This window comes from Melanostigma gelatinosum (assembly GCF_949748355.1).
Source record: "Melanostigma gelatinosum genome assembly, chromosome: 19".
Lineage (NCBI taxonomy): Eukaryota > Metazoa > Chordata > Actinopteri > Perciformes > Zoarcidae > Melanostigma > Melanostigma gelatinosum.
Genome location: NC_136652.1, coordinates 13,281,453 through 13,303,262, shown reverse-complemented (window position 1 = coordinate 13,303,262; position 21,810 = coordinate 13,281,453). Strand labels below are relative to the sequence as shown.

General features: G+C 45.8%; 1 protein-coding gene across 1 annotated transcript in view; it reads right to left on the bottom strand.

Moving 5' to 3' along the window:
• The window catches only part of otofa (otoferlin a), a gene marked incomplete at both ends in the record, with an annotated part of 59,992 nt that extends 41,930 nt beyond the window's left edge, over positions 1 to 18,062 (bottom strand). Inside the window, 2 exons of the mRNA XM_079291377.1 lie at positions 7,224 to 7,282; positions 17,984 to 18,062. Of these exons, the coding sequence (XP_079147503.1) occupies positions 7,224 to 7,282; positions 17,984 to 18,062 (138 nt within the window). The remainder of the gene's footprint in view (positions 1 to 7,223; positions 7,283 to 17,983) is intronic.
• Between the last annotated feature and the right edge of the window lie 3,748 nt (positions 18,063 to 21,810).

The following is a 21,810-nucleotide window of genomic DNA, read 5'->3' as shown; positions in this document are numbered from 1 at the left end:
TTCTGGGAATGGTCCAGAGTAAATACAAATAGAACACACATACGCAACCCTCTTAGATGTCTAATCAAAGCTCAAATTATCATGGAAATATATCCAGGACTCCCTTCAGGTGTGTTGGTCCTTTCTTTACATTGACAGACAGAATAGTTCATGCACCATGAATCAGTTTGATTAAGATAGATACTTTAAAAGGACCTCCTTTGGACTATAATTTCGGTATAGAAAATTCTGAAATATCAGCTAAAATCTATGAGAAAAGCATGTGATAGATGTCCTAAAAGCATCGAAGTCCCACTACAGGCATTAGCATGCACAGCAGTAACGTTTGCCATCTCTCATGGGTTGATTATGACAAGGTAGCACAATTAAGTACAGAACAACAACATTTATTAATAAGGTGAGAGACTAGATGAATTACTTTGTTGCATCCCTTTCAGTAAAATCACCCCAGAGCCTTCTTATCTGTTCTTTAATATCTTGGAGAAGAGGCTGTCTGAGGGCAGGAGGGTTGCACAGGTGATTTAAAACGCATTCACCCCGTGCTGATGTTGGCTTCTCAGGAGAACACTGCGTGCTGTCAGGCAAGCGATCCATCGGGATTGTCCCATTACCGAATCCTGGGGTTCCCACCTGCTACTGGTAGACCTGCCTTCAAGGATCGGTGGACTTGTGTGTGTTTGCATGTGCGCAACGCATTGAACCATAACTCTGAGCTCTCCGCCCTGAGGCCCTGCATTCTCTGTTCTCTCTTCTCGCGCTTAAGCCAGGCATGACCAGTACTCCTGCCTCTTTCTTCGCTGCATATCACTGGCAACATTCAGCCTGCACCATCAGAGTGATGGTCGTTTGCTGCGATTATGGCTAACACAGCCGTGCCACATCTAATTTACAACTAAATCTCCTCTGATGTGTTTGAATAGCCGAAAGAGGGAAGAGAAAGAGGCCCCAGCATGATTTTAATGCACGGATGACAGCCCACACTGCTAATGGAGCAAATGATGCCGAATATACATACCAGAAGATCAAGCACACTGTAGCTAAAATGATACGTACAAACACGATTGCAAACGTTGCTATGTTTTCTTTATCCAACACCAGTGACTCAGGGAAGCCACATTCATTTCTCCAGAGTAAGAAAACCACTCACTTTAATCATCTCTGTGGTACAGTTATGTGTGGGTGAAGAACTGTACTGACAGCACTTACAATGAGCATCACTTTCACCCTGTTACAACATTAAAATGCTTCTCATTGTGATCGTTTTTTTGTCACTGTAGTCGTTTTTTTATAGGTCTCATTCGCCAGAGTCTTTTATTCTCCGAGCCACTGCTGTTAAAAGTATTTTATGAACGGCACCAGTTTATAAGATTCAGGTCTGTTCCAGGGAGGGGATTTCCCATCTGTGAGTATCCTGAATAAATGATGGTCCGAGCAGATTAGCACATTAGAATTTACAGTTGGCATACTTGCTGTATAGAAATGAGTTCATTGGTGTTGTGGATTAAGAATGGTATTTTCTTGTATTGTAGTATTGCCAGTTTTACTTGAGTAAAGGATCTATTCCACCATTGCAACACAAACGCCAGATGTGTGTCAGTCTGGATGAAACAGCATCTCTAATAAGCTGGGTCTGCTGAGAAACTGTCTTATCCAGTTCACTGACATCGCTGCATGCCCATCACCACCCCAACCCAGTCTCAATTTATTATTTCCAATTGGACTGTCCATCCCTGTTTTCATTTCCACCCCCGCTCTGTTCCCTCGGATGTCAGTTTATCGAGGCTACATGCAGCAATGTTACTGAATTCATCTCAGTCTCGTCTACAATGTGTCAAATTAAATGCCATGGGTGCAGAGATATTGTCAGAATCGGTCATTCACCCAGAACGCAATTTATCAATGACTGTAGCAGCTCCAGGCCCTGTTTCCCATGTTATCAATCCTTACTGCATTGGTGCTATGTAAGATCAACCGTTGACAACAGTTTGTTACGAACAATTAGAGATGAAACGGTATGAAATGATCATGTCAAGATTAAAGTGACAAATATTATTTGCATTTAATTGCGCCGAGCAATTGATATATATGTCGAGGACTCTTGATTAGGAGTCAACCCACGTTGCAGAATAGCTGATCCAAGAAACCGAAGGCTAAGTTAACCGTTAACGTCGAGGCTTACCCCTTTCACTTTGATCAGCCTCTCTCTCGCTGTCTCTCTGAAATGGTAATACTAACTATCAGGAATTTTACCATCGCTTATCATGAAACCGGTAACCGCTACATCCCTACGGACTGGTTGGCAAACCACTGCTACATATAGTTTAATCCATAAAAGAGTGGGTTTTACTTTTTTTATAAAAGCAGGGCAGTTAAACCAAATGGTCGATATCTCAATATGGAACTTAACTCTTCTTCCTCTCTTTAAATTGAGAGACAGTGCAGGTATAAGACTTTTTATCCAGGTAATTAAATTAAATCCCATTTTGTTGCAAGCTGGACGAAAATACAACAGCAATTAGCTGACCAGTTTCTGCTGTGAAAAACCAGATGGTAAAGACATAAAGAACAACACATTTGTCCAGTAAGCTGCTTCACAACTCCCTGAATAGACAGTGTTGTGCTGGGTGATAGCACTCATCCCTCAATTAAAAACGTTTCTGCTGAATGGTAAATGTAAATGGACTGTACTTGTATAGCGTTTTTCTAGTCTTCCGACGACTCAAAGCACTTTAATACTACCGGTACATGTCATATTTCACCCATTCACACCCATTCGTACACATGCAAGGTGCCACCTGCCCATCAGGACCAACATTCATACTACATTCACAAACCGTAGGCACGAACCCTTTGATTGAAGGCCGACCCTGCTCGACTACTAAGCCACAGTTGCCCCTGCTGAGGTGGATTTTTTTTTCTCCAACTACATAACCTCTTCCTTCTATTTATCCTGTGCCAATTTTCCAAATATGCAAAGTTACAAATGGCTAAACAACAGCCAAAGCTGGGGGAAAATGTATTGTATTTATTCATTAAAAAGCAAGTATTTATGGAGGGCAAGAAAATCTGTGAACACGATGATATTATTATTGTTAAGTTTTAATGACGTTTCAGACGAGAAAGGAACCACATACATTCCCAATATGTGGTCAATTTATCCAAATAACAGCTATTTGGAAATTTACATCAACGTTTTTGGAGCTGTTCTGTGAGGAGCCGGTGGTTGTGCGATACTGGCCGAATGTTCCTAAATATCATTCAGCGTTAACATCGCCGGCGTTAAACCAGAGGAAGAAATTCAATTTGCAGATGTTGGCATGCTTACATGCTAAACCAAGGTGGGGCGCATGGTAGACATTCTGCCTGGTAAACATCAACATGTTAGCAAAAAACGTCACAAAGCAACAAAAAAAACAGACTGAACAAGAAAGTTTTGAATTTGAGAGTTTCCAGTTTTGGGCATATTTTGTTTTTATAATACCAGATCATATTTCATAGTTTTGGAACTTTTACAGTAAGTGGAGTACTTTGTGTGCTTGTGTGTGTTTGGCACTGTCACTCTTCAGAGAGACTCATTAAGGCAGAGGAGTTACAAGCTGATGCACATGGGCACACACAGAAACAGCCAACGCAAGCTTATATATTCATCTTCTCCTCAGGGCTCACACAACAAAGTCAAAATACAACATTCCCGACAGAAATGATGTTTTTGTTAACACTGTGTGCATATCAGCACACTTGTTTGATTCTTCTGTTTTGTCATTCTAAATCCACAACGCTGATATGTAAATCAGCCTCAAAACAAAACAGTCATTAGAATCATTTACATACAGTCAGTACAGCAGCTGTAGGTTCTACTGTGCTCATTTTGGTTACTCATATTTCAGTTTTCAGCTTCCCTCAGACTCGAAGCGGGCAAAGAAAATATTCTGCTCAGATCATCATTTATTCAGTGTACTCAGAGATGGGACATCGCCTCCCTCGAGCAGCCCTGCATCTTAAAAACTGGTGAAGTTCATAAACTATTTTTAGCACCAGCAATATTCCAGCTCGTGTCTTGTCCAGAGGCAACTTCTACTCCTCGTCTTCTTAATTGTGGTCAAGTGGTTGCAGTATCAGTAACGTGGTAAATAAATCAGATGAAATATGATCTCCAGAGGTGGATTGCCCTAATGCATGAAGTTATGTTATTTTATTCTCCAGCGGCTCGCGGGATATGAATCCTGTACTGCTGGGTGTAATCTATATTCGTTTAAAAACCTAACCCTGATGGTGGTATGTTCTCATATAACATACACGCCTTCCTTGAGCCCACTAACTTCCCAAACCTGATTACAGAGGCAGTTTGGGAAGTTTAGGGGAAGTGATCTCGCTGTGGTCTCTTTGGTCTGCCGCAGCACGCCCCGGAGTTCAGAGTCCTGATCAAACTAATGAGGCTTTCAGTGATGAAGTACTGCGAAAGCATTAACAGTGACACAGTGAATACTAAAACAGCAACCCTGTCCCCTATAAATGGTTTTTATATACACTACCAACCTAAAGGGATAGGGTTAGGTCAGTTCATTGGCAATGATTCTGTGTGCAAGTCATACGGAGCGTGTTTGGGGTGGATGGTTGGTACACATACCACAGGTTTCTGGCGCTCTAGGCCAGGGTTCAAATCCTGAGTCCCTTGTGTGGTTACATTTAGGCAACAGAAGCACTTTGTCTAAGATTAGCGGACGATCCTGGTTCAGTTACATGTTAATAAAGTACCAACCCCATGTCTCATGCTTCAAGTAGCTGTTGATGCTGATATTAAACATTCACCATGAAAAGATGGAATCAATGCTTTGATTTACAGTACGAGTGAATACTGTGGGTAAGAAGAATGCGGAATATAAAAACAGTATCTCTGGTTCTACTGCATAGGTTTTTCATACCTTTTCTATGATTTAAATTGGTGCAGTACTCTTTTATCAATGATTCCTTATTACAGCAATAAATAACGGAATCCGGGCGGCTCTAAGTTGCAAACATAATTTGCAAGAGACAGTAAGTACAGAATGGCCCAAAATATTCCGAATTTAGCATTGCGTAATCCCAAGTCTCTCATTAAAAAGTCAGACTGTGCACTTAGTACACTGTAGGAATGTAGCAGCTTCAGGCCAGGGGAGAGGGAATATTCCTGCACTCATTATGTTTGCATGGTTCAAATCTCTTGACATCTTGTCTGAAAACCAAACAACCACATTCCTGATCAGATTCATCCTGACGCATCGCCACAGACACACACACATGTACAGTAGCTATATCTACAGGCCCATCGAATGAACCCTGTGGTCACATGCAGCACTTACAAGGCTTTCTGTTCTTTGCTCCAGTTATGTCTAACTAGTGAGGGGGAAGTCCTGGTGTACTGCAGCTAAAAGCCAAGTCCCATGGTATACATAATGAATACAGAATACCCATGCAGTCTATCTGCAAACTAGTTCAAAGGCATCCTGCTAGTCCATGCATGAAGCAACGAGACACACAGCTCTACGCTAATGGTCCTCAACTTTAGGGGCTGGACTGAGCTTACTGAGCCATGCAAATGTTCCAGTGCCGAGGATGATGTCAGATGAGGAGGGTGTGATGAGGAGTTGCTCAAGAGTTTGTGGGGTTGGGGGTTGGTGGTGGCGAGGAAAACAGTACATGAATGCTCAGGCACCAGCAGCATGTAACCCCCCCCCCCCCAAACACAAATCCGACACGGGAACTACTGGAGACACAAGTCGTCCCAAGGGAAGCCTGGCAGTTTTATTGATGCTGAGTGATGCTAACGACCTCGCCAGCACAACAGGAGCGAGACGAGTGCACCGGGTGATGCGAGTCACAAGAGATCACACATCAGTAGCAGCCACTCGGCCCTATAACAGTTACTCTAATCAGGCCACAATCATAATATAATGCACCAGTGTAGATATTTCTCACACCTTTCTCTCTTTTGCTTACTTTTCTCTCTTAAATTTTAACCTTGCTACAAAAACTAAAGTATTTCTTTCTGCAGTGACCGTGAAATAAAATATGCATGCATGTGTTTATGCAAGTTACTAAAAAATGTGTACTCATTTAGCCATTTTCCTGATTAGACTGAAAACAACAAAAGCCCTGGTTATCAGCAAAGGAAGCAGCCTTCTGCCTCTGAGCCCATCAAAGGAAACATATTTTTCACTGCAAAAGCAGGCAGCTTAAAGAGGAAAACTAAACGCCGCTGGGAATGTACTATATGTTTGTTTTTCTTATTTAATTGCCTGACTGAAAATACACTAATATAAAGAATTTATGGAATAATTTGTGAAGATGAACTCAGGCTGTCTCCATGTTTTGGCCAGGTGGCGAATACTGAGTCTTTCATCTGCATGTACGCTGCGCTGCAGTGAAACAGACCATTTTGTTTTTTTCTGCATTATAAAATGACACAAAACTCAGTTCAGCAAGATACTCTTCCCAAAAGAACACTACTTAAATTATTTTTTGAAGCATAAATGCAATCACCAGAAGTAAAAAGCTAAAATTAGGCTATAAGTGAAGTACACCTCGGTCGCATGACATCACGTCACCACCACGAAGCTTGAGGCGGACTGGTTTTCAGCGTAATGACATTCAGTCGTCTCTTTTAGCCACTTTTTAGACATCGCCCTTTTAAGACATGGTAAACAATGCCAAATTCACGAGAGGGGTATTTACTGACGTGTTTTGTGTTGGAGAGCAAAACTTTAAAATCTCTTCCTTCAAACTTTATTTCAGACATCTAACGAAAAACCCATTCAAAAAACCTATCGACTCCAAGACGAAGGAACCATCTGTGCAAAAATGCTGACTCAGTTTCAGGTTTTAGGACTCATAAAGTTGGTTTACAGCTTCTGACAGTTGAAAACTGTTTTCAAAACAGTATAACATGAATATCTTCTTTAAATAGACAATCTGTCACCGCAACATTTTGTAACTGCAACACAGGGGTAGACTCGGTACCGGGTCCATCGGGCTCAAGGAGATAAAAGTAAAAACAGACTCCATTACCGATATGTCTCCTACTTATTGACTAAAAAGGTTCATTAAGAAAACCTGCAGTCAGTGAAATCAGCATATTGTTATCTGCAGTGAAAATTGGAAGGCTGGGGACAATTTCAATTAAGTTGAGGGCTAATTGATTGTCATTTATTCTCAAGGTGGATAACAGGAGAAATGAAGACACTGACCTCATTAAAGTGGGCCACCTCGTCACAGTTCTCTGCCACACGGCTGTAGAAGGACAGACCTGGAAAGTGAGAGGGAATATAAAGGTTAAAAACAGATCAATGCTTCATTAATAGCATTGCATTTGTTGTCATTTCAGTTTGAGACAGCACACACATCACGGGCAATATATCCAGCACAAGCTAAATCTATCGATCTTGTTTTTGGTTTTTTTATCTGCTTGCATAATGAGACTGTGTCAGGTAGGTTGTCAGTCACAGTGTAATAAACACATGAATACAAAGTTTTGGCCGGAAACAGTTTGAACATTTTGAAGAAAATTGTGCTTTATGTGAGTATTTCCATTTTGTGCTACTTTACTTCTACTACATGTAGTACTTCAGATTTTATTCTTTACTTCTCTGTCTGTATGATAATCACTTGTCTTCTATGTTTTATAGGGTCATGTTTACAATATAAATAAAATGTAAAAATGAACCAAAATGATAAAAGTAAGACGTTGAATGCAGAATAATTCCTTGTAATAGAGTATTTTTACACTGTAGTTTTGGTACTTCTACGAAAGATAAGGATCAATTTGGTGAGAGATATTTGTCAACATGCCTGTCAAAAATCGGTTGACATAAAAGACAAGTGAAAAGACAAATGAATGCCTTAAGTATCTGATAAACACTCAAATGAGCCAGGCTGTGTGGAGCCACAGGAGACAGAAAATAAAAACAGACAATTGAATGGCTACATTATGACTCATTATGCGACAGCATAAAAACAAACAGAGAGAAAAAGACTTCAGCTGAACAGAAATAACATACAGCAGTGAGATCAGTGCCAATAATGAATGTGTAATGAGTGTGTATTTAAGGTTATAAACAGGGCAGAGAGCCATTCACTGACTCACTCATGCGTGCTGCAGCCTGTTTTCACCTGGTTGCTTTGTGATGCTCATGAATGGTGCCGGACTGCTCGCATTCTGCTTTGTTGCGGTGGTTTGCTCTGTGTATCTGAGGCTTTGTGTGGGTGTTTGTTTTGGTGCATGTGGACAGCTGATTTGTACAGATCACACATTCATATCTACATATAGTCACACACGCACAGGAACCTACAAAGCTGATTACAGCCTGTTATGCCTGTTTGGCTGGAATTATCATTTTGAATAGAAATTTAAAAAAAGATTCTTTCTGGCTCCTACGATGCGTTATTGTCGTTTGTGCTGATTGATTCTTTTCACACATTCACAGAGCAAACAACCTCTGAGTTTAGATGGAGAAAAAAAGACACACGGACTTGCAAAAGCAAAACTTAAAGTCTATTATGCTTAGAGTCCATTTTGACTCTAATTCATAACCACAATCTCTCTTTTGCATCACACCCCACTCTCTACAACCTTGCAAAACCCCTTTCCTATGACATATCTTTGAGAAAATGAACACCACTTGTATGTGAGAGAGGGAAAGAGACAATATTCCTCCGACATTATTCAAAACAGAAGCATAATTGTCAGAACTGTGTTTTAATCTCACCGAGACGTGGGTTTAGAAAAGTAGATCATGTGAGTCTTATGTAAGGTGCTCCACACCAAACTAAAAACTAAATTCTGCTAATCAGGGTGCCTTTTGGCCTTGGTGGAAATAGTGAGAAATAGAAACAGAGGGGCACTGAAAGAACCGACCTGTTGTGAAAGAAAGAAAGGAAACGGAGTGTGCATTTTGATTGTGCAAAACACTGTGAAAGATGGATCTTTAGGGTAAACAGAACAAAAACATTGTAGAATAGAAAAGAGGAAGGCATTTCCTTCATGTTTGGGATGCAATCAGTCTCCCTGCACACCTCATCTTTGTTGTTCTATACCGTGATTTAATTTTGTCTTATTTCCTGTACAATTTACGAGCCCAAAAAGAGACCGCAACCACACTAAATCAGTACCACAATTCAAACTTAAGACGAGGTAAATATCTGCTCCAGCAAAGGACTTAACGAAAAAGAGTTTCACTGTGCTATGGAGAAGAAAGGGAATTTGATGATGTGTGTAAGATACCGCAGATACCACAAAGCTTTGTTTCAGCCCGGAAAATATCAAAGATTTAGAGTTAAAAGGATGACAAACAAAAAGAAAGAGTTGGGATGAAAGAAGCAAGCTGCAGTGGAATATCGTAAGAGTGGAAATAAAGTTTTCATTTCTAAGATAACGCTGATGTACAGAGAGTGTGTGAGTGTGTGTGTGTGTGTGTGTGTGTGTGTGTGTGTGTGTGTGTGTGTGTGTGTGTGTGTGTGTGTGTGATCCTGCAGGCTACTGTGCAGAGACCCAGCCAATAAGCAACAAGAGCTGGAGTGTCATTCTTTGATAAATCCAAGAGCTACAGATAACAGCAAGGATCCATCAAAGGCTTGCCACAAAATCAATTAAGTTTTCACGCGTCCCCTTTGAAGCAGACTTCACAGCCCATACGAGATAATAATGAACCATTTTGAGCCAGAACGGACGGGGAACTCTCCGGCCTTTTTTTATTGCTACGTTTGTATTACACATTGACTGCTATCGATTTACTGATTTACGGCTTTTATTTTCTCAAAATACTGATGACGTTTGATTCTAGATGATGGGTGTTTCGGTTTCTTTCTCCGCCAAACGTTACATGAGGAGTCAGCCTTACATAGCATCGCTCCACCAGCCTTTCATGAGGTCATATTGATATGTTCAGGGGGGGGGGGGGGGCTGGGACTTCCTGCCAGACCTCTTCCTCTCCAGACAGGAAGTTGTTTGAGGTGAAAGCACTTAGGAAGCGCGACTGCCAGGCTAACAGTCTGAAAACATTCAAAAACCCACCACAATTTAAGAGACCGGGGAAGCAGGACCGATGTGAGTAGAAGAAGAACTGACATATAATGTGAATCGGCATTAAGATCGGGGCATTATATAAATATAGATTATTAGGTCTTCAATGAATGAAAGTCTTTGAGGGAAGAAGAAGTTTATTTACAGGATGTTTAAAATGATTTCACTGTGTGGCATAGCAATGCAATTGCTCATGAAGACCTCAGCCTCCTTTAATACTGTCACGGGAGTTCACGGGTAGGACCCAAATGCAGACCACAGGAGACAAAGTCCAATGAAACAGGTTTATTTGGTAGACAAGTGGGTGGCTGGTGTGAGTCCCGTGGCTCGACACCGGGGGCTGGTAGCTCGACGGTGTGATGTCCCGTGGCTCGACACTGAAGAGTTGACAGATCGACGGTGTGATGTCCCGTGGCTCGACACCGGAGAGTTCGTAGATCGCCCAGTACTTTCCACCCGTAGCAGAGAGGAGAGAGGTTAGCACAGGAAGATACCATGGGGTTTACTCACGACACGGCGGACGCTACCGAGGCAGAAGACAATACAGACTGACGCCCCAAGCCTGCAGGCCCAGGGCTTATATGCTGCCGGGTAACGAGCCAGATTGTCCGCAGCTGGCATCCATCAGAGCGGTAGCAGTGGGAGGAGTCTGGAGGCAGGTCCGAGAAAACACCAAGCACATGGCATAACAAAACACACACAGGGGAATGACAGACACATGAGGAGAGGAGATTGGAGGGGAAACAGAGGTAACCACACAGTGGGTCAGACCGGGATCCTGACAGTACCCCCCCCTCAACGGGAGCCTCCAGGCGGTCTGCCAGTCTTGTCCGGGTGCCGTCGATGAAAATCCCGAACGAGAGTGGGGTCGAGGATCCTAGACCGGGGCACCCATGAGCGTTCCTCAGGACCGTAACCCTCCCAGTCCACGAGGTATTGGAAACCCCGACCCCGAGGGCGAACATCCAATAGTCTGTTGACCGTATGCGCTGGACCTCCGTCGATGAGTCGGGCGGGTGGTGGGGGTCTGGCCGGAGGGCACAGGGGGACACCGGTTTGATCAGCGACACGTGGAACGTCGGGTGGATCCTCATGGATGAGGGAAGCTTCAGACGAACTGCGGACGGGTTGATAATTGCCTGGACCGCAAACGGACCGATGAACCGGGGAGACAACTTCCGGGATTCGGTCCGTAATGGGATGTCCCTGGCGGAGAGCCACACCATTTGACCGACTTGGTAATGTGGAGCAGGGATGCGGCGGCGATCCGCAAAACGCTTATTCTGTTCCGCCGTGCGGAGAAGGGCGGCCCGGGTCTCCCTCCACACCTTCCTACAGCGACGAAGGTGGCGCTGCACTGAGGGAACAGCTATCTCCACCTCCTGGGCGGGGAACAGAGGTGGCTGGTAACCCAGGGAGGCCTCGAATGGAGTGTGGCCCGTAGCCGATGATGTATGGGAGTTGTGGGCATATTCCACCCAAGGCAGGTGAGTACTCCAGCTGGAGGGATTCGATGCTGCCACGCAGCGGAGGGAGGCCTCGAGCTCCTGATTAAGCCTCTCCGTCTGCCCGTTGGACTGGGGGTGGAACCCCGAGGACAGACTGATGGTTGCGCCGAGGGCCCGGCCGAAGGCTCTCCAGACCTGGGATACGAACTGCGGGCCTCGGTCCGACACAATGTCCACCGGGATCCCATGCAGACGGAACACCTGGCTGACCATGATATCCGCCGCCTCCTGAGCTGAGGGAAGCTTGGGCAGAGCGAGGAAGTGAGCCGCCTTGGAGAAGCGGTCAACCCCCGTAACGATGACCGTGTTTCCATGAGAGGGTGGCAGGCCCGTGACGAAGTCCAGGGCGATATGGGACCAGGGACGATGAGGCGCCGGGAGGGGTTGCAGCAAGCCGGCGGGAGGTCGGTGTGACGCCTTATTGCGGGCACAGGTTGAGCAGGCGAGGACAAAGGCTCTAGTATCGGCCTCCAGCGATGTCCACCAAAAGGTTCTCCGAAGCAGATCAATGGTGCGTCTGACGCCAGGGTGACAGGAGAACCGAGAGGTGTGCGCCCACTGGAGCACTTGGGAGCGTGCGGACAGGGGAACAAAGAGGCGGCCGGGAGGCCCGCCTCCGGGATCTGGCTGGGTTCGGAGAGCGTCCTGCACCACTGATTCGATCTCCCAGGTGAGAGCGGCTGCCACACAGGTTGTAGGGAGGATGGTCCCAGGACTGGAGGAGCGACCCTCGGGAGAGAACTGGCGAGAGAGAGCATCAGGCTTGGTATTCTTGTGGCCTGGGCGGTAGGAGATGGTGAAGTCAAACCGTCCGAAGAATAATGACCACCGAGCCTGGCGAGAGTTTAACCGCTTGGCCGTCCGAATGTACTCGAGGTTCCTATGGTCTGTCCAGACCACGAACGGATGAACAGCCCCCTCTAGCCAGTGTCTCCACTCCTCGAGAGCCAGCTTAATTGCCAGCAGTTCCCGGTTTCCCACATCGTAGTTCCTCTCTGCTGGGTTCAACCGGCGGGAATAGTAGGCGCAAGGGCGCAACTTCGAGTCCGAGTCCGACTGTTGAGACAGGATGGCCCCCACACCTGTGTCAGAGGCGTCCACCTCAACAACGAACTGGCGGGTGTCGTCGGGCTGAATCAGGATGGGGGCGGAGGAGAACTGTTCCTTGAGGAGCTTGAATGCCCGACCGGCCTCCGGTGTCCATACAAATATGGTCTTGGAAGAGGTGAGCCCAGTGAGCGGGGCTGCGAGGTTACTGTAGTTCCTGATGAATCGACGGTAGAAGTTGGCAAACCCCAGAAACTGTTGGAGCTGTTTCCGGGAGGAGGGAGTCGGCCACTCAGTTACCGCCTTGACCCTTTCTGGATCCGTTCTTACTTGACCCCTCTCAATGATGAATCCCAGGAACTGAACTGAGGTCACATGGAACTCACATTTCTCCGCCTTCACAAACAGTTTGTTCTCCAGTAGGCGCTGGAGGACCAACCGAACATGGCGCTGATGCTCCAGAAGGTCCGCAGAGTAGATGAGGATATCATCGATGTACACAAACACAAAACGGTTCAGGAAGTCCCGGAGTACGTCGTTTACCAACGCCTGGAAAACTGCTGGGGCATTGGATAGTCCAAACGGCATGACCAAGTACTCGAAGTGACCGAGGGGGGTGTTGAACCCCGTCTTCCACTCATCTCCTGCTCGGATCCGCACCAGGTGGTATGCATTGCGAAGGTCGAGCTTGGTGAAGATTGTGGCTCCAGACAAGGGTTCAAACGCAGAATTAATCAGTGGCAGAGGGTACTTGTTCCGGGTAGTGATGCTGTTCAGACCCCGATAGTCGATGCAGGGCCGGAGGCTCTTATCCTTCTTAGAGACAAAGAAGAATCCAGCTCCGAGTGGTGATGAGGACGGGCGGATGATTCCAGCCCTCAACGACTGTGAGATGTATTCCTCCATGGATGCCTTCTCCGGCCTAGACAGGTTATATAACCGACTGGAAGGAAGCGGAGCGCCCGGGTGGAGGTCAATAGCGCAGTCGTAGGGACGGTGAGGTGGTAAGGAGAGGGCCCGGCTCTTGCTAAACACTTCCCCGATGTCATGGTAGGCGGTGGGCACGGAGGCGAGATCTGGCAAAGGCTCGTGATAGTCCTGGGGAGGTCCTCCAGGGGGTTGCGCCGATCTTAGGCAGTTAGCATGACAGTCGGGGCTCCATGCGGCAATCCTCCCTGCCGCCCAGTCAATCCGAGGGTTATGGGTGGTGAGCCAAGGGTGGCCCAGAACTAGGGGGTTCTGCGGAGAAGGAAAAACGTAAAACTGAAGTCTCTCTCTGTGATTACCGGACAGGATGAGCTGCAGCGGCTGGGTCCGGTGAGTGACTCGGGCTAGGAAGCTGCCGTCTAGGGCATTGACCAATAGCGGACGCTCTAGTCTCTCCAAGGGAATCTGGACTCTGGCGATAAACTCCGTGTCCATGAAATTCTGTTCTGCTCCAGAGTCCACCAGAGCCGAGAGAGAGAGAGAGCGAGAGTGCAGCGAGAGAGATGCCGGCAACAACAGTCTTGGTAGGGAGTCTCGAGAAGGCTCGGGTCCGCTCACCAGTATCCCAACCTTTACTGGCGAGCGCCCCCGTTTGACCGAACCGGACAGGAGGAAAGGGAATGTCCCAGGCGGCCACAGTACAGGCACTCGCCTGCTCTGATCCGCCTATCTCTCTCCCGTGGCGAAAGGTGGGCACGCCCGAGCTGCATAGGCTCCTCCTCCGGCGTGGAAAAGGGGACCGAATCCCAAGCCTGAGGCCCTCTCCGCTCCTCCGGATAGGCTGACGCCGGAGCACGCAGGCGGAAGCTGGAAGAGGGTGATGTCACGGGTGATGCCCCTAGGGACCTGTAGTTCCTCTCACGTCGCCTCTGCCGCATCCGATTATCCAGCCCGATCGAGAGCTTAATCAGCTCCTCCAACGAACCGGCCTTATTACAGGTTGCCAGTTCATCCTTCATGGCTTCGGATAGTCCGTGAAGGAAAACTCCCCTGAGCGCCGTCTCTCCCCACCCGGACTCGGCGGCGAGAATGCGGAAGTCCACTGCGTGTTCTGCTACACTCGCCTGACCCTGTCGCAAGCGGAGGAGGCGTTGAGCTGCATCCTCGGAGTCCACTGGGTGGTCGAAAACCCTCCTCAGATCCTCCACAAAGTCGACATAATCCACAAGATTAGGCTGGTCGATGCTCAGTGTGTTCGTGGCCCAGTCCAAAGCCCTTCCCCGCAGTAAGCCGACCACGTAAGAAACCCTGGACCTGTCTGAGGCGAAAATCTGGGGCTGTCGGTCAAACACCTGCCTGCATTGAAACAGGAAGCCCCGGCATCTCCCCAGCGTTCCGTCATAGGGCTCCGGAGGTGGCACGGGGGACTCCCGAACCGGCGGGGCGAGGCCTGGAGAGGGGAGTGCAGGTGATGGGTCCGGGGCTGGAGCCGGCTGAAGCTGGCCTGTCCGAACCAGTCCCTGCAAGATGCGGCCAACCTCAGAGACCTCACCTGCCATGGATTGCAGGGCTTGACGCATCTCCATGAGCATCTGCTGGTGTGCCTCCAGCTGCGTGCTATGTCCGGCCAGCGTAGCTGCTCCTGTGGTCGCTGCGTCCATTTTATGGTCAGTCTGTTCTGTCACGGGAGTTCACGGGTAGGACCCAAATGCAGACCACAGGAGACAAAGTCCAATGAAACAGGTTTATTTGGTAGACAAGTGGGTGGCTGGTGTGAGTCCCGTGGCTCGACACCGGGGGCTGGTAGCTCGACGGTGTGATGTCCCGTGGCTCGACACTGAAGAGTTGACAGATCGACGGTGTGATGTCCCGTGGCTCGACACCGGAGAGTTCGTAGATCGCCCAGTACTTTCCACCCGTAGCAGAGAGGAGAGAGGTTAGCACAGGAAGATACCATGGGGTTTACTCACGACACGGCGGACGCTACCGAGGCAGAAGACAATACAGACTGACGCCCCAAGCCTGCAGGCCCAGGGCTTATATGCTGCCGGGTAACGAGCCAGATTGTCCGCAGCTGGCATCCATCAGAGCGGTAGCAGTGGGAGGAGTCTGGAGGCAGGTCCGAGAAAACACCAAGCACATGGCATAACAAAACACACACAGGGGAATGACAGACACATGAGGAGAGGAGATTGGAGGGGAAACAGAGGTAACCACACAGTGGGTCAGACCGGGATCCTGACAAATACTTTAACTGGAAGATACATTTTCCTAGTAATACTGAGCAATTACTCAATAAAAAAATGAACCGGTATTGGTTTTAATGAAGCTAATTATATGGTGGGCACCGTGGTGATTCCGTGTACAATGGGTTTGATCCCAGCTCTTATCTGTTGTTGCACTTCTCTCACTCATCCATCTTTCCTGTGATTCTCTGCACCCTCTTATCTAGTCACCCACAACAGTCTAAATGAATAACACACACTTAACATCTGAGCACTCAGATGAAGTGATTGATTTCTCTCCTTTTCTAATTAAATCTCAACCCGCCACCTACAATTTGCTAAATAAAGAAGCACTTTCATAATGCCTTCAAATATGATGTAACATATAAATCACAGGCGGGCCAACATGGAACATAGAGCCCCTACTTTACGGATGTGGAAAGAATATATTATTTGACCGGACAAGAACAATGTGACAAAGCAATTCAATGATATATATTTATGAGTCCCGACAGGAACTTGTGGCAGAGCAGAGGAGAGGAGCCACAGCTAGGAATACGGCACAGTATATAGGCTACATTACCTTTACACTGAGGGCCGCACTATCACAGCTATTAAAAGCTGTGTTTCTCTCCATAACTAATGTGGATTTATAGGGGTTAACGACTATCAACATTTGTGGCCCTGTCCGGTTTAGCTAAACAGGTATGCAGCCCATAATGCATACTATTCAAACCTGGTAACCACTGATTACTGCTTTTTCTTTGGAAATATTGTACGCGTTTGTTTGACATATGCCTAAGTGGGAATCAGCGAAAGCCGCATGTGTCTTGAACTCGGCAGAATTTTAGCATTGACTGAATAAGATACAATAGGGCAGAAAATGGGGTAAAAAAAAGCCACACACACACACACACACACACACACACACACATCGTTGCTTTGCCTAACAATTTAGAAGATGAGATACAGCTGCTGTGCTGACAGTTTGGCCACGGGGGAAGAGCTGACGACCTAATCCTTGACTTGGATGACACGGTTCATGTAATATCAAGACCCTGGTGAATTTTCTGCAGCACAACACTGAAAGCCATATTCTATGCAGCTCACACACAGACACGCACACACACACACACACACAGCAGTGGAGAGAGGAAGATGGGGTGGTGGTCTTGTAACACCCCACACAAAACGGATGCTCTCAGCAGGAGTCTGATCAGAGATCAGGTGGGATTGAACGCCTGTCATCTGTCAGATAGTGGACTGATCCATCCAAGGTGCAGAAACACACGCCTCTCTCTCTTCCTGACTCTGTTTCTCTCTCACAGAGAAAGAAACGTTTGATGAATGATGAATAAATCCACTGAACTCCCTCCAAATTCCCCTCCAATCCTACAGCGATCCCTCTCTCCTCTGAACAGTATAGGAGAGGCTGAGCAGATCAGATGCTGATGACCCCACAGGAGTTATAAAACGCCAAAGGACCAGTGGATTGGAAATTGTCCGAAGGTATGAAGGAGACGCCCACCTCCAACATCTTCTTCAGTAACCAATGCCAACATAGTCAATTGTAATACAGTGGCTTCTTGCCCTTATTGGTTGAGGAGTAAAATGACCTATGCACATGATACATGTAAGGACACGATATGATGTACAGACAGTTACACATTGCTTTTTGTGCTAGAATGAATCATTTACATTTCAATAATTCATAAGAGAAGTCCATGTCCTGACAGTTAGGAAAAAACTGGATAGATGAAACATCATTAATTACCACGAGTGTACACATCTTATGTCAACTGCAGTTTGTTTCTATAGTACTTTTAAGCATTTAGACATACATGATCTACATATGAGAGGGGAGTATACCAAATGATATAACAAGTGCAAAATAATGAAATAAACGTGGGGATTGGATTTGGGGTATATCCTTTCAAATCGCATGATGAGTTCGTTTTTCGGATTGCTGTACTCTCTTTCTTTCCTCATTTTATGATCAGTGCAGTTTCCATCTTTGGGAGCGCATGAATGGCAGATGAATCACAGCGCAGCGCGTGTCCGATGGCCACCTATCCAGAAGGGGTGTCCCCAACTTTTCACGCAACCGGGACCGCTGATTATCCCCCATCAGGTCGTCAAACTAAAATTCAAAATCTGGCCACACCACACAGGCTGTATCAATATCACAACATACAGGATACAACTCAGAAACGTTGTCCTACCTCTGAATGTAACTTTGGCGATCCTGTCACCTTTCCCCCGAAGGTGAGCGGCCGTTTTCAGGTGAACCATTAGAGCCATCATTAGTCCACACTGGTCGGAGGAGTAATTTTAACCCACACGGAAAAAAACCAACTTGATCCGGTTTGGTGCAATCTGTGTTTCACGATCTTTAGGTGATCCTCTCCTTGCGCCTGGACACATTCATCGTTTCCCACACGGGCAGCATGTAGAATAATGTTTGTTTTTTTAAACAAACAGAAACAAAAACAGCGAATTAATGATATGCTCCTGTTAACATTTCCTCTCGCTCCGTGCTCAGTGGGTCTGTCGCGCATCTCCGCGCTGCCACTTGGTTTTACTCTCGTGCAGGAAGGGTGGGGGTGTGCTTCATCATCAGCGTGGGGATGGATGGTGGATGCTCTAATTGTAAAAAGCTCCAGCTCGGGGATTTGAGGACAATCCACTGCTTCCTTTTTTTCTGGGAGTAAAAGTCTTCTAGTCATTACTGTATACCAGATTTAATATGAATGATCTTCTCCGCAGACTGCCTGGTCAGTTAGAAAAGAATCTTGAATTGATTTAGATATTTACAAAGGATAGACTGTTCCAGCAAGACACAGAGTGTAATTGTCATCGTTGTAGGATACAATCTTATTCTTTAGGCCCGTTGTAAAATACAGTTAACAGGCAACTTCTTTCCCCCCCTCTTATGGATAAATTAAGGTCAGGGTCACATGAGCTTGGCCAGTTGGTCCCTGTCTGATGCTGGGCCATGCTGCCATGTTGTACCTGCTGGCTGTAATTCATGTATCTGTTACAAGGAAAGCCCAGCAGGTAGGCAGCTGTGCCAAGAGTTTTCAAAACAGAGTCCAGGTACCCGGTGGGTCCTGAGAGGGTTCCCCGGGTAGAAAATGATCACATGGTTCACCAGATGCTACAACTTAAAAGACATTTTAAATACCAACGCCCTCCAAGAGCACTGAGCATTTGCATTGTCCATGTGTGGTACTTAACATGAACACCTGCCCTTTTTGAAATATGCAACAGCATTAGTGCAAGACAAAACTGTGTGCAAATCCTCAAGTAGTACATAATTTCACCTCATAGCATATGACAAGTATAAAATGATAAACTGTGTTGGGACGTTATTTAGAATTGCCACTAGGAGTAGTTGCACAAGTGGCAGCAGGAGCTTTTCTGACAGAAATGTGATTTTTTTCCCCAGTTGGCAAAGGGCCAAACCAGTCTAACAGCACCACTTATTGGTCCTGCCAAGTGATGGAACTGCTGTCAGATATAAATCAAATGATCTGCTCACACAAAACTGCATATACCGTGTGACACTGTAGTTTATCACTTTGACATGTATATTGGACAAGTGTGTCACTGGGGTTTCCATTATTTTGCACTCCCTCTTTGACATAAATGGGGTGGACAAAATAACAGAAAATAACAGTACAGTATAACACAATACAGCTCAACAGCACCACAAACTGCATCCCCCAAAATGATCATGTATTTGAATCAACATAGTTGAACAGTTTCAACAACAACAATTGAACATCAAAACCTCCATGAATGTAGGATTTAATATGCAGGCCTGTTGTATTAGACTGCATTGGTTTGAGCTATGGTTACTGAGTGCTCATCTAAAGAACGTTAAGATTCAGCTTTCCCCCCAAAGCTTGGTGTTACTGACCCTCTATTTTTAGTTGCTGTCTAAGACAGTTCATTTGATGTTTTTTTTCTTTCTCTCGACTCTTCCAGGAAATAAGGGAAACAAAACAATTGTGGAATGATAAAGCTGATTCAGCGATTAATCATCGCTGTATATGAGATACTCCAAAGGAGTAAGACAAGATAAAATATACGTTGCTGTCTCCAAGAGGGAAACTTTGTGCAATAGTGCTGCAATCAGCTTAAAACAATATACAGCCAACAATGTAACATTTTTTGGTATACGCAAATGACAAAAGAGATCAAGTAAAATAGCTGATAGAACTGGAACACAACAATCTATTCATATAACTCAGCTAGACATGCAGTCCAACTTGATACAGTATATCAGCAGAGATGAACCATTTCATCACAAGCATCACGTCAACTCACTTGGAATTATAGCAGGACTTGACATAAATAACCTCAGGCATGCATATAACAAGGTCAGACACCTTGTACTTTCTATACTGTGCCGACTGAAGCCTGAGGAGCCACCCAACCCTCTCCCCCCCTCTGTGTGTGTGTGTGCGTGCGTGTGTGTGTGCGTGCATGCGTGCGTGCGTGTGTGTGTGTGTGTGTGTGAATGAATGACAGTGTCTGTGCGCATTTAGCAGGTTTGGAGGGAGTGGAAGACACAACTATCTGCTTCGATAACATTTTTTTTTCAAATATATTCCATTTTGGGCTGACTCATGCACTATTATTGCAAGCTGCTGCAGTAGTGTGTGTTTGAGAGAGAGAGCGAGCGAGCGAGAGAGAGAGAGAGAGAGAGAGAGAGAGGGGGGGGGGGGGGCTTCAAGAGGCTCAATCAGCACTAGTAATTAGTTTATGATGTTGTGGTTTAGAGAGACAACATAAAAAAGACAAACTTGTGTTACTTTACTGGCCCCAGAGATGTGAACTGACACTTGTGTTGATTTTGTGTCAATTCTGGCCGCTTTTCTCTGTATAACAAATACAAAACAGCCTGAAGAGATTGAGTCGTCTCCAGTAGTTTTTACAGAGCAGCTACTGTCTGGTGAAAACCTGCTGCTATAATTAAGCCCCGATTTCCTATCTGACCTCCTCAGAATCCGGTTTCAGAGGCAATGAATAAGTGACCGTAGACATCTTATCCCCAGTTGTAGATAAAAGCTCTAACCAACAGAGGGAGATGCTGGTCTATTAAAGCCACGGACAAGCGATCAAAGCTGTCTTCTGTCACTTGCCTTTGATAGACAGATCATTAACAATGAAAAGACAATTTCTTAGCATATTCATGCAAATTATGTCAGGATGCATTCCTGATAGATCAACCCCTGGGCTGTGAGACACTGTGAAAAAAGAATAGATTCAATAATTGCCCTTCTGTAAATTTGCTGCTTGTCGTTTGCAGTTACAAAGTCCAGGGAATGTATTGTAAACATTAAGAGCTCTGACATGCAGACGGTGCTACAATGGTGTCCAGTGATGCGGAAAACTCTTGACTTTAGTGAGTAACCATGCAAAGTGATGAAGATAAAGAGATGTTTAATTAGAATGTATTATCACCACAGTACAACTATAAATCGGGCACATCACAGATGTTTATCTTTAACAGAAGCAAAGCATCGTGTGCGTTATCTATGCCACATTGTTCTTAGAATCATTGGAGCACAAACAAGTAAGACAGAAATTGACTATCCTTTACAACATGCTCAGTCATTTTAATCACATTTATACCGAGGACATTTGAGATGAAACTTCAACTCTACTGCTGCTGAATATCACCAGTTCTAATCACAATCTTACCTTCATTGCACACTGGCAGTACCAAAGCCAATATTTAAAAACGTGTCTTGTTGCTCCATCTGGTGGCGGAGTGACTTCTTTGGAATGTAATTGTGCACACACAGATTCGATAATGTGATGGAGTCTTGGCCCACAGTCCTGTTCTAACACCTGGTGAAGCGATGATGTCATGGAAATGTTTGATCCTGGTTCAGGTCTGCAAGAACGAGGCTGGAACAGGACAGGTGCAACTGGACTGCTTGCAAAAATACTGCACCTATCTTAAAACATAACATTCCTGTAGTTAAAAAAAAGAAAAACACACATTCCTAAACATTTTCAGGAAAAGGTGGTTTGA